General features: G+C 42.3%; 1 protein-coding gene across 1 annotated transcript; it reads left to right on the top strand.

The window, feature by feature from the left end:
• The first annotated feature begins 1,528 nt into the window (after positions 1 to 1,528).
• Positions 1,529 to 12,005, top strand: SCP2D1 (SCP2 sterol binding domain containing 1). Its single transcript, XM_025469156.3, has 3 exons — positions 1,529 to 1,673; positions 7,993 to 8,091; positions 11,280 to 12,005. The coding sequence occupies exon 3, from the start codon at positions 11,326 to 11,328 to the stop codon at positions 11,794 to 11,796; it is 471 nt and encodes a 156-aa protein (XP_025324941.1). The 5' UTR covers positions 1,529 to 1,673; positions 7,993 to 8,091; positions 11,280 to 11,325; the 3' UTR covers positions 11,797 to 12,005.
• The last annotated feature ends 296 nt before the right edge of the window (positions 12,006 to 12,301 follow it).

Genomic DNA, 12,301 nt, shown 5'->3' with positions numbered 1-12,301 from the left:
TGTTCATGCCTCCCTTCTCCTAAGAAACACTTCTTTCTATTGTCCTGTCTCCTTACTTTCCTTCCTGATTCTCTCCCGCCCTTTCCAGTGGAACCTTTTGAAGGGTCTGCTTAGGGCCAATGCTTTGCTGCCATCGCTGACACTTTGCTTCTGAAAGATGCAGCACACATTAATGGCATTTGTCTGGATTCCCACTTTGGCAGTTATTCTGAAGCTCAGACTCTTTTGACCATTCCTCTTCCTTTCATTCCATCTTAGAGTCTGTCTTGGGATTGCAATTGAGATGTTGGCCAAGGGCCAGTCATCTGAAGGTTTGAGTAGGTCTGGAGGATCTGCTTACAAGACGTCTCACTCATGTGGCCATAGGCAGGAGGCCTGAGTCCCTCAGCACATAAACCTGTCTGTAGAGCTGCTGGGGTGTCCTCACAACATGGCAGTGGTCTCACCTAGAGTGAGCAATTCCAGAGAGAGCAGATAGGAAGTTGTAATGTGTTTTGACTGTGTGAACATATTGTAAAACCACTACATGTCTCTTTCTTGGGCAGTTTCAATAGTTTGCATTGTATATTTATGTGTATGTTTTTCTCTCCTAAGCTAAACTGCTTTCTAGACATACTTATTTTTCTTTGTGTGTTCTTTTTTATGTGTTAAAAAATAAATGACATAAAATTTACCATTTTAACCACTTTTAAATGTGCAGTTAGGGCCATTAAGGATGTTCTCATTGTTCTGCAACCATCACCACCGTCCAGTCTTCAGCACTTTTTTTATCTTCTTGGGTACCTGGGTGGCTCCATCGGTTAAGTGTCTAGCTGTTGGTTCCAGCTCTGGTTGTGATCTCATGGGTCGTGGGATTGAGCCTTGCATTGCGCTCTGCACTCAGTGGGGAGTCTGCTTAAAGATTTTCTCCCTCTGCCCCTTCCACCTGCTTGCACACTTCCTTTCTCTCTAAAATAAATAAATGAATCTTAAAAAAAAAGAGAGAACTTTTTATCTTCCTACACTGAAACTATGTGCCCATTAAACAGGAATTCTCTATTTCTTTCCTCCTTTCAGCCCCTGGCAACCACTATTCTTTTTTTCTGGTTCTGTGGATTTGACTATTTTAGGTACTTAATATAAGTGGAATAATACACTATTTGTCCTTTTGTGTCTAGCTGATTTCACTTAGCATAGTGTCTTCTATATTGTAGCATGTAGGGGGATCCCTGGGTGACGCAGCGGTTTAGCGCCTGCCTTTGGCCCAGGGCGTGATCCTGGAGACCCGGAATTGAGTCCCACATTGGGCTCCCGGTGCATGGAGCCTGCTTCTCCCTCTGCCTGTGTCTCTGCCTCTCTCTCTCTCTCTGTGACTATCATAAATAAATAAAAAATTAAAAAAAATAAATATATTGTAGCATGTATAGGAATTTCATTCCTTTCTAAGACTGAATAATATTCCATTGTGGGTTTACCACATTTTTAAAAACATATAAGTGTTTTTATTATTTTTAAAAATTTAATTCCAGGAAGGAGGGGCAAGATGGCGGAAGAGTAGGGTCTCCATATCACCTGTCTCCACCAAATTACCTAGAAAACCTTCCAATCATCCTGAAAATCTATGAATTCGGCCTGAGAATTAAAGAGAGAACACCTGGAATGCAACAGTGAGAAGAGTTCGCGCTTCTATCAAGGTAGGAAGACGGGGAAAAAGAAGTAAAGAAACAAAGGCTTCCAAGGGGGAGGGGCCCGCGAGGAGCCGGGCTGAGGCCGGGGCGAGTGTCCCCAGGACAGGAGAGCCCCGTCCCGGAGAAGCAGGAGCTGCACCGACCTTCCCGGGCGGAAAGGGGCTCCCAGGGAGTTGGAGCAGGACCCAAGAGGGCGAGCATGCCCTCGGGCTCCCTGGGACACTAACAGACACCTGCGCCCCGGGAGAGTGCGCCGAGCTCCCTGAGGGCTGCAGCGCGCACGGCGGGACCCGGAGCAGCTCGGAGGGGCTCGGGAGGTGGCTCCGCAGAGGGGGCTGCGGGGCGGGGGCAGCTCGGGGGGGCTCGGGGGCGGCTCCGCGGAGGGGGCTGCAGAGGGGAGCAGCTCGGGGGGGGGCTCGGGGGAGGCTCCGCGGAGGGGGCTGCGGGGCGGGAGCGCGAATCCACCAGCGCAGGCCCCGGAGCACAGGGCGCCTGGACACAGCCCAGGATCCGGCCTCCCCCGGGACAGGCAGAGGCCAGGAGGGCCCAGGACAGCAAGGACGCTCCTGCCTGGAGCTGAGCAGATCAGCGGCCCCGCCCCGGAGCCTCCAGGCCCCTGCAGGCTGAGAGCTCCTTAATTACTGTGGGAGCTGAATCAAGGTTTCCAGAGCTGGCCGGCGACACTGTGGTGGTTCCTCCTGGGGCTTCACGGGGTGCACAACCCCCACTGAGCCCTGCACCAGGCAAGGGGCAGAGCAGCTCCTCCAAGTGCTAACACCTGAAAATCACAACAGGCCCCTCCCCCAGAAGACCAGCTAGAGGGACAAGTTCCAGGGGAAGTCAAGGGACTTAAAGTATACAAAATCAGAAGATACTCCCCCGTATTTTTTTTTCTTTTTGATGTCTGATTGCTTCCCCCACTCTTTTTTTCTCCTTTCTTTCTTTTTCTTTCTCTTTTTCTTCTCTTTTTTCCTTTTTTTCTTTTTCTCTTTTCTTTCCTTCTTTCTCTCCTCTCTTTTTCTCCTTTTCCCAATACAACTTGCTTTTGGCCACTCTGCACTGAGCAAAATGACTAGAAGGAAAACCTCACCTCAAAAGAAAGAATCAGAAACAGTCCTCTCTCCCACAGAGTTACAAAATCTGGATTACAATTCAATGTCAGAAAGCCAATTCAGAAGCACTATTATACAGCTACTGGTGGCTCTAGAAAAAAGCATAAAGGACTCAAGAGACTTCATGACTGCAGAATTTAGAGCTAATCAGGCAGAAATTAAAAATCAATTGAATGAGATGCAATCCAAACTAGAAGTCCTAACGACGAGGGTTAACGAGGTGGAAGAACAAGTGAGTGACATAGAAGACAAGTTGATAGCAAAGAGGGAAACTGAGGAAAAAAGACAAACAATTAAAAGACCATGAAGATAGATTAAGGGAAATAAACGACAGCCTGAGGAAGAAAAACCTACGTTTAATTGGTGTTCCCCAGGGTGCTGAAAGGGCCAGAGGGCCAGAATATGTATTTGAACAAATTCTAGCTGAAAACTTTCCTAATCTGGGAAGGGAAACAGGCATTCAGATCCAGGAAATAGAGAGATCCCCCCCAAAATCAATAAAAACCGTTCAACACCTCGACATTTAATAGTGAAGCTTGCAAATTCCAAAGATAAGGAGAAGATCCTTAAAGCAGCAAGAGACAAGAAATCCCTGACTTTTATGGGGAGGAGTATTAGGGTAACAGCAAACCTCTCCACAGAGACCTGGCAGGCCAGAAAGGGCTGGCAGGATATATTCAGGGTCCTAAATGAGAAGAACATGCAACCAAGAATCCTTTATCCAGCAAGGCTCTCATTCAAAATGGAAGGAGAGATAAAGAGCTTCCAAGACAGGCAGGAACTGAAAGAATATGTGACCTCCAAACCAGCTCTGCAAGAAATTTTAAGGGGGACTCTTAAAATTCCCCTTTAAGAAGAAGTTCAGTGGAACATTCCACAAAAACAAGGACTGAATAGCTATCATGATGACACTAAACTCATATCTCTCAATAGTGAATCTGAATGTGAACGGGCTTAATGACCCCATCAAAAGGCGCAGGGTTTCAGACTGGATAAAAAAGCAGGACCCATCTATTTGCTGTCTACAAGAGACTCATTTTAGACAGAAGGACACCTACAGCCTGAAAATAAAAGGTTGGAGAACCATTTACCATTCGAATGGTCCTCAAAAGAAAGCAGGGGTAGCCATCCTTATATCAGATAAACTAAAATTTACCCCAAAGACTGTAGTGAGAGATGAAGAGGGACACTATATCATACTTAAAGGATCTATTCAACAAGAGGACTTAACAATCCTCAATATATATGCCCCGAATGTGGGAGCTGCCAAATATATAAATCAATTATTAACCAAAGTGAAGAAATACTTAGATAATAATACACTTATACTTGGTGACTTCAATCTAGCTCTTTCTATACTCGATAGGTCTTCTAAGCACAACATCTCCAAAGAAACGAGAGCTTTAAATGATACACTGGACCAGATGGATTTCACAGATATCTACAGAACTTTACATCCAAACTCAACTGAAAACACATTCTTCTCAAGTGCACATGGAACTTTCTCCAGAATAGACCACATATTGAGTCACAAATCGGGTCTGAACCGATACCAAAAGATTGGGATTGTCCCCTGCATATTCTCAGACCATAATGCCTTGAAATTAGAACTAAATCACAGCAAGAAGTTTGGAAGGACCTCAAACACGTGGAGGTTAAGGACCATCCTGCTAAAAGATGAAAGGGTCAACCAGGAAATTAAGGAAGAATTAAAAAGATTCATGGAAACTAATGAGAAAGAAGATACAACCATTCAAAATCTTTGGGATGCAGGAAAAGCAGTCCTGAGGGGGAAATACATCGCAATACAAGCATCCATTCAAAAACTGGAAAGAACTCAAATACAAAAGCTAACCTTACACATAAAGGAGCTAGAGAAAAAACAGCAAATAGATCCTACACCCAAGAGAAGAAGGGAGTTAATAAAGATTCGAGCAGAACTCAACGAAATCGAGACCAGAAGAACTGTGGAACAGATCAACAGAACCAGGAGTTGGTTCTTTGAAAGAATTAATAAGATAGATAAACCTTTAGCCAGCCTTATTAAAAAGAAGAGAGAGAAGACTCAAATTAATAAAATCATGAATGAGAAAGGAGAGATCACTACCAACACCAAGGAAATACAAACGATTTTAAAAACATATTATGAACAGCTATACGCCAATAAATTAGGCAATCTAGAAGGAATAGACGCATTCCTGGAAAGCCACAAACTACCAAAACTGGAACAGGAAGAAATAGAAAACCTTAACAGGCCAATAACCAGGGAGGAAATTGAAGCAGTCATCAAAAACCTCCCAAGACACAAGAGTCCAGGGCCAGATGGCTTCCCAGGGGAATTTTATCAAACGTTTAAAGAAGAAACCATACCTATTCTCCTAAAGCTGTTTGGAAAAATAGAAAGAGATGGATTACTTCCAAATTCGTTCTATGAGGCCAGCATCACCTTAATTCCAAAACCAGACAAATACCCCACCAAAAAGGAGAATTACAGACCAATATCCCTGATGAACATGGATGCAAAAATTCTCAACAAGATACTGGCCAATAGGATCCAACAGTAAATGAAGAAAATTATTCACCATGACCAAGTAGGATTTATCCCTGGAACACAAGGCTGGTTCAACACCCATAAAACAGTCAATGTGATTCATCATATCAGCAAGAGAAAAACCAAGAACCATATGATCCTCTCATTAGATGCAGAGAAAGCATTTGACAAAATACAGCATCCATTCCTGATCAAAACTCTTCAGAGTGTAGGGATAGAGGGAACATTCCTCGACATCTTAAAAGCCATCTATGAAAAGCCCACAGCAAATATCATTCTCAATGGGGAAGCACTAGGAGCCTTTCCCCTAAAATCAGGAACAAGACAGGGATGTCCACTCTCACCACTGCTATTCAACATAGTACTGGAAGTCCTAGCCTCAGCAATCAGACAACAAAAAGACATTAAAGGCATTCAAATTGGGAAAGAAGAAGTCAAACTCTCCCTCTTCGCCGATGACATGATACTCTACATAGAAAACCCAAAAGTCTCCACCCCAAGATTGCTAGAACTCATACAGCAATTCGGTAGCGTGGCAGGATACAAAATCAATGCCCAGAAATCAGTGGCATTTCTATACACTAACAATGAGACTGAAGAAAGAGAAATTAAGGATTCAATCCCATTTACAATTGCACCCAAAAGCATAAGATACCTAGGAATAAACCTAACCAAAGATGTAAAGGATCTATACCCTCAAAACTATAGAACACTTCTGAAAGAAATTGAGGAAGACACAAAGAGATGGAAAAATATTCCATGCTCATGGATTGGCAGAATTAATATTGTGAAAATGTGAATGTTACCCAGGGCAATATACACGTTTAATGCAATCCCTATCAAAATACCATGGACTTTCTTCAGAGAGTTAGAACAAATTATTTTAAGATTTGTGTGGAATCAGAAAAGACCCCGAATAGCCAGGGGATTTTTAAAAAAGAAAACCATATCTGGGGGCATCACAATGCCAGATTTCAGGTTGTACTACAAAGCTGTGGTCATCAAGACAGTGTGGTACTGGCACAAAAACAGACACATAGATCAGTGGAACAGAATAGAGAACCCAGAAGTGGACCCTCAACTTTATGGTCAACTAATATTCGATAAAGGAGGAAAGACTATCCATTGGAAGAAAGACAGTCTCTTCAATAAATGGTGCTGGGAAAATTGGACATCCACATGCAGAAGAATGAAACTAGACCACTCTCTTGCACCATACACAAAGATAAACTCAAAATGGATGAAAGATCTAAATGTGAGACAAGATTCCATCAAAATCCTAGAGAAGAACACAGGCAACACCCTTTTTGAACTCGGCCACAGTAACTTCTTGCAAGATACATCCACGAAGGCAAAAGAAACAAAAGCAAAAATGAACTATTGGGACTTCGTCAAGATAAGAAGCTTTTGCACAGCAAAGGATACAGTCAACAAAACTCAAAGACAACCTACAGAATGGGAGAAGATATTTGCAAATGATGTATCAGATATAAAGGGCTAGTTTCCAAGATCTATAAAGAACTTATTAAACTCAACACCAAAGAAACAAACAATCCAATCATGAAATGGGCAAAAGACATGAAGAGAAATCTCACAGAGGAAGACATAGACATGGCCAACATGCATATGAGAAAATGCTCTGCATCACTTGCCATCAGGGAAATACAAATCAAAACCACAATGAGATACCACCTCACACCGGTGAGAATGGGGCAAATTAACAAGGCAGGAAACAACAAATGTTGGAGGGGATGCAGAGAAAAGGGAACCCTCATACACTGTTGGTGGGAATGTGAACTGGTGCAGCCACTCTGGAAAACTGTGTGGAGGTTCCTCAAAGAGTTAAAAATAGACCTGCCCTACGACCCAGCAATTGCACTGTTGGGGATTTACCCCAAAGATACAGATGCAGTGAAACGCCGGGACACCTGCACCCCGATGTTTATAGCAGCAATGGCCACGATAGCCAAACTGTGGAAGGAGCCTCGGTGTCCAACGAAAGATGAATGGATAAAGAAGATGTGGTTTATGTATACAATGGAATATTATTCAGCTATTAGAAATGACAAATACCCACCATTTGCTTCAACGTGGATGGAACTGGAGGGTATTATGCTGAGTGAAGTAAGTCAGTCGGAGAAGGACAAACATTATATGTTCTCATTCATTTGGGGAATATAAATAATAGTGAAAGGGAAAATAAGGGAAGGGAGAAGAAATGTGTGGGAAATATCAGAAAGGAGGACAGAACGTAAAGACTGCTAACTCTGGGAAACGAACTAGGGGTTGTAGAAGGGGAGGAGGGCGGGGGGTGGGAGTGAATGGGTGATGGGCACTGGGGGTTATTCTGTATGTTAGTAAATTGAACACCAATAAACAATTAAAAAAAATTAATTCCAGTATAGTTAACATACAGTGTTATATTAGTTTAAGGTGTACAATATAGTAATTAAACAAGTCTATATATCACCCAGTACTCACAATGACAAGTACACTCCTTAGTCCCCATCACCTATTTCCCCCATCTCTCCACCTACCTCCTCTCTGGTAACCATCAACTTTTTTTTTTCTATAGTTAAGAGTCTATTTCTTGATTTATCTCTGTCTTTTTTCCTTTGCTTCTTTTATACCACATTTTATTTATCTGTTAATATGTTGATAGACACTTGAGTTGTTTCCATCTCTTGGCTGTTGTGAAGAATGATGCTATGAACATGGATGTCCCAATATCTGTACAAGTGCCTGCTTTCACTTATTTCAGGTATGTACCCAGGAGTGTTACTGCTGGATCATATAGTAATCCTATGGCTAATTTTTTGAGGAGCTGCCATACTGTTTCCCACAATAATGTACCATTCTCCACTCCCGCCAGCAGTACACAAGGGTTTGGCTCTCTCCACATCCTCCTCAGCACTTGTTTTCCATCTGTGTGTATTGTTAACAATGCCAGCCCAGGGCTTTCCATGATCGATGCTCAGCAAATATGTTGAGGGGATGGATATGATGACAGACTTGAGGATCCCTGATACTCACATTGTCCAAATTCTTGTAGAACTTTTGGTGAAATTTAGTGAGGAAAAGATCTCAGGAATTCTGGAACATTTCCTCAGAACACCTGACACCTAGAAAAGTGTTATCCTGATGATAATGCTGACGGTGAATTGTGGGGAGCCCTTCCTGCCTGTAGTGAGCTGCCTCTCCTTTCTACAATGATGGCTAACTGTTGCCAGATAAAGATGTGGATCCAAGGTTGTGGATTCTTCCATGCATATGGAAAGCCACAAATCTAGATCTTAAAATGTGAACGTGTACGTCAGTAGCTGTGGCAGATTGCATTATCAGTCCCAGTTTTTCTTGTCTCCCTGCCTCTTGCCCTGTCATGGCCTCTTCAGGGGTAGGGCGTGCTTCCCCAACCTTTGACTTTGCGCCCAGCTCTGAGAGTTGCTTTTGCTGCTGGTTCATGGACAAGAGTGGCATTGAGTCAGGGCCAAGTCTGGGCCTTTCTAACTTGCTGCTCTTGTACTTCTGCCATTACCACAGGAGGGACATGCCTGGCTGGCCCATAGGTTGCAGACAGAAGGTGGGAGATATGTGTCTAGTAGAGCAGCCTAGCCAGTCTCAGTCCAGGGCAGCACACCCCAGCCACCCAAAAGACATTTGAGAAATAACCATTTAATGTTATATGCTGCTAAAACTTTGAGGTGGTTTATTTTGACACATAATACACATAGCAAGAGTTACTGGATATAAGAACTAATTAAAGCTTAAAGTTATGTATCATAGTGCAGTAATAGCAACTGATAGATATAGGAACTAATAAAAGAAAAAAGATGCAGTATTTCAGGTTTGACTTGTGCCCTCTGCTTTAGACAGAGCTCATACCAGTAGCAATGTGGAGCTGCCCATGCCTCTTTTTTTTGTTGTTGCATCTTTTTGTTTTTAAAGCCAGACTTATTGAGGTATAATTTACACATTTAAATGCATCCCTTTTAGTACATAGTTCTGGATTTTGACAAATGTATACAATTGTGTAACTACCACCATTCTCCCATCATTCTCCCCTACCCCCACAAAAAAAAATTATTCCCTTTGTAGACAAACTCACTTTCTACCCCCAATCCACTGGTCATTTTTTTTTTTTTTGCAGTTTTGCCATTTTTAGAATGTCATATGAGTAGAATCATACAGTATGTCATCCTTTGAATCTGGCTTACCATAATGCATCTGAAGTTCATTTGTGTTGTGGAGTGATTCAGGAGATTATTCCTTTGGGTTGCCAAATAGTGTTCCATTCTATAATTATGCCAATTAGGTTATCTAATCTTCAGTTGATAAACAGAAGATAAGGACCTAAGAAAAGATTTGGATTTTCTTCTGTGTTTTTGCTTTAATGGACAATGCTTCTGGGAATACTTATTATTTATTATTCTATTTCTCTTGCATAAATACCCAAGAGGAGAACCTATGAGTTGTGTGCTGAGTGTATGTTTGACTTTTACCACCCTACTAAGCAGTCTTCCACAGCAGTGGCAGCATTTTGCACTCCCACCAATCCTGCCACAGGAGCTCCAGTTGCTCCACAGCCTTGCCAACGCTTGCCATTGTCAGTCATTCCAGTATTAGTGAGTTTGATGGGTGGGAAGTGTTGTCTCATTGTGTTTAAATTTGCATGTCCTTGGAGACTCATGATGTTGAGCACCTTTCCATGTGTATGTTGGCCATTCATACTGGACTTCCTTTAATGGTAGAAATACTTATAAAAGATCGAATTGCATAAAAAGGACACATGTGGACTTAGAACTGTGTTCCCATTCGACATGCTGAGGCAGGAGTGGCAGCCTAGTTGGGAAGCTGTCTGAATAATTCAGAAGGAACAACCCTGCCCTGAGGAAAAGCAGATATGGGTAGCTGGTGATGATGGGGCTCAGTTTGCTTTTGGTGACTCACAGCAATTTTATCAAGGATTTCTCACCTCTTCATTTAAAATTCTTCATGCAGATGTCTATACCAGGTGGCTTCAGGGTAAAGTCTTGGTATTGGGAACCACTGGGTTTTGTTTAACTGCTCCATGTTGATCATACCAGCTCATCCATCAGGTACCAAAGGAAATAACCATACCAGATCTTTTTTTTTTTTTTAAACCTGACTACACTGCTTACTAGTTGTGTGACTTTGGGTAAGTCACTTCATTTCTTCTTGCCTCGGTTTCCCCATCTGTAAAATGGGAATAAAAAGAGTACCTACTTCAGCAGGTTATAATAAAGGTTAAAAGTGTTAACACATGTACAATGCCTTCAACAGTACCTCAGCTCAGAATAAGGGCCATGTTATTATATACAATTATCATGTGAGGCTAGCAGCATCTTCTGTTGATCTTAGGGATATTCCTTTCCTCCTACTCTCTCACTGTGTCTCTGAAGCTTTCTGATGCAAGTCCTGGTGCTGATTCTTTTTCCAGTAAGCATTTTTTCCCAAAAGCATTTCCTGTTCCACCAGCAGCCAGGTAATGCCAAATCTAGCATCAGGATTTGTGCCTTAAGGATTATCCACTTTTATTTTTTTTTTGTTTTTTTTTTTTAATTTTTATTTATTTTTTTTGATTATCCACTTTTAAAGGAATCAGAATAGCTGCTCTGAGTTAGGATTATTACCGGGATAGATCTGCATTGGAAAGACAGAGTTCATATCACCAAAGAACCTTCTGGAGCCATTTCCTCTTATTCCCAACATGGGGTCCAGAACTTTCTGGGCTTATGAGACCAACAGCCCTGATTGGTTTGGGGTGGTGGTGGTGCGGATCTGCCTCACAATTACCTGAGACCTCATCCCATGTCACATTTTAGTATTTGTTTGACCAATAAGACTGCAGCACACACACCAGCCTCATTCCCTACTTGGGCCTTACCTTTGATGTCACAATCTGACTTGTGGATATTAATCTGGCTACAGCTGCTGACAGACCAGACGGGAAGGTCAAGAGGACCAGCACAGTAAGATGTGGAAGAGAATCGACCATCAACACAAGATCAAAGCAGGGGATGGACCTCAGGCAGGCCAGTTCAAGGAACTGGGTGCAGCTCGGGAACCTGCTGTGCCACACCCTCTAGAGCTGTCAGAATTCCAGAGCTTCCCTGTGTTTGAGGACATTAGCCATCACATCAAAGAGGTGGGGGCCCAACTGGTAAAGAAAGTCAATGCCATCTTTCAGCTAGACATCACCAAAGATGGGAAGATCATTCTGCAGTGGACCATTGATCTGAAGAATGGTTCTGGAGACATGTATCCAGGATCTGCCAGGCTCCCAGCAGACACTGTCTTCACAATCCCAGAACCTGTCTTTATGGAGTTGGTTTTGGGCAAGATGAACCCTCAGAAGGCTTTCCTTGCCGGCAAGTTCAAAGTGAGTGGCAAAGTTCTGCTTGGTCAGAAGCTGGAGAGGGTTTTCAAAGACTGGGCTAAATTTTAAGCATGTAAAATACCAAGGAAATGATCAGAACTTCTCTCCAATTATAATGTTGAGTGGAAATCATGCTTAAGCTGAAGATTAAAACAAAAAATACCCAATATTTTTACTCAAATTCTTCCTGTTCAAGTTTGATTAATTTTCCTGCTGATGTGTTAATTTTCAGTAAGGGTTCTAGAGCAGTAAAGAGTGTTGGAGTGTATCACCTAAAATCTTTGTCTTTTTCTTTTTTTTAGATTCATGTATACTATAACATGCTTGTTTGAAAGCCACACATAGAGAAATGGGTGGTTTTGACATTCAGATTTAAATGCTTTCATGATTGAGTTCCTAAGAATTTTTTTTTTTTTTTTTTGTGCTTTGGGAAAGAAGTGCCAACCATTATTGTGTTGGTTTGCATTCCATTTGGTAACTTGGTTCTTTGAAGAGATTTTACATTTGCAGAGCTCTAAGAGGGTGGGCTCCACAGCTATGTGGGTGGAACAAGGCATAGAGGGGATGAGTTCTT

Source organism: Canis lupus, chromosome 24, assembly GCF_003254725.2.
Source record: "Canis lupus dingo isolate Sandy chromosome 24, ASM325472v2, whole genome shotgun sequence".
Taxonomy (NCBI): domain Eukaryota; kingdom Metazoa; phylum Chordata; class Mammalia; order Carnivora; family Canidae; genus Canis; species Canis lupus.
The sequence above is the reverse complement of the archived record's forward strand: the minus strand, read 5'-3'. Positions and strand labels throughout refer to the sequence as shown.

Coding starts and splice junctions, on each gene's coding strand:
- SCP2D1 (XM_025469156.3), top strand. CDS start 11,326: ATGTGGAAGAGAATCGACCATCAACACAAGATCAAAGCAGGGGATGGA.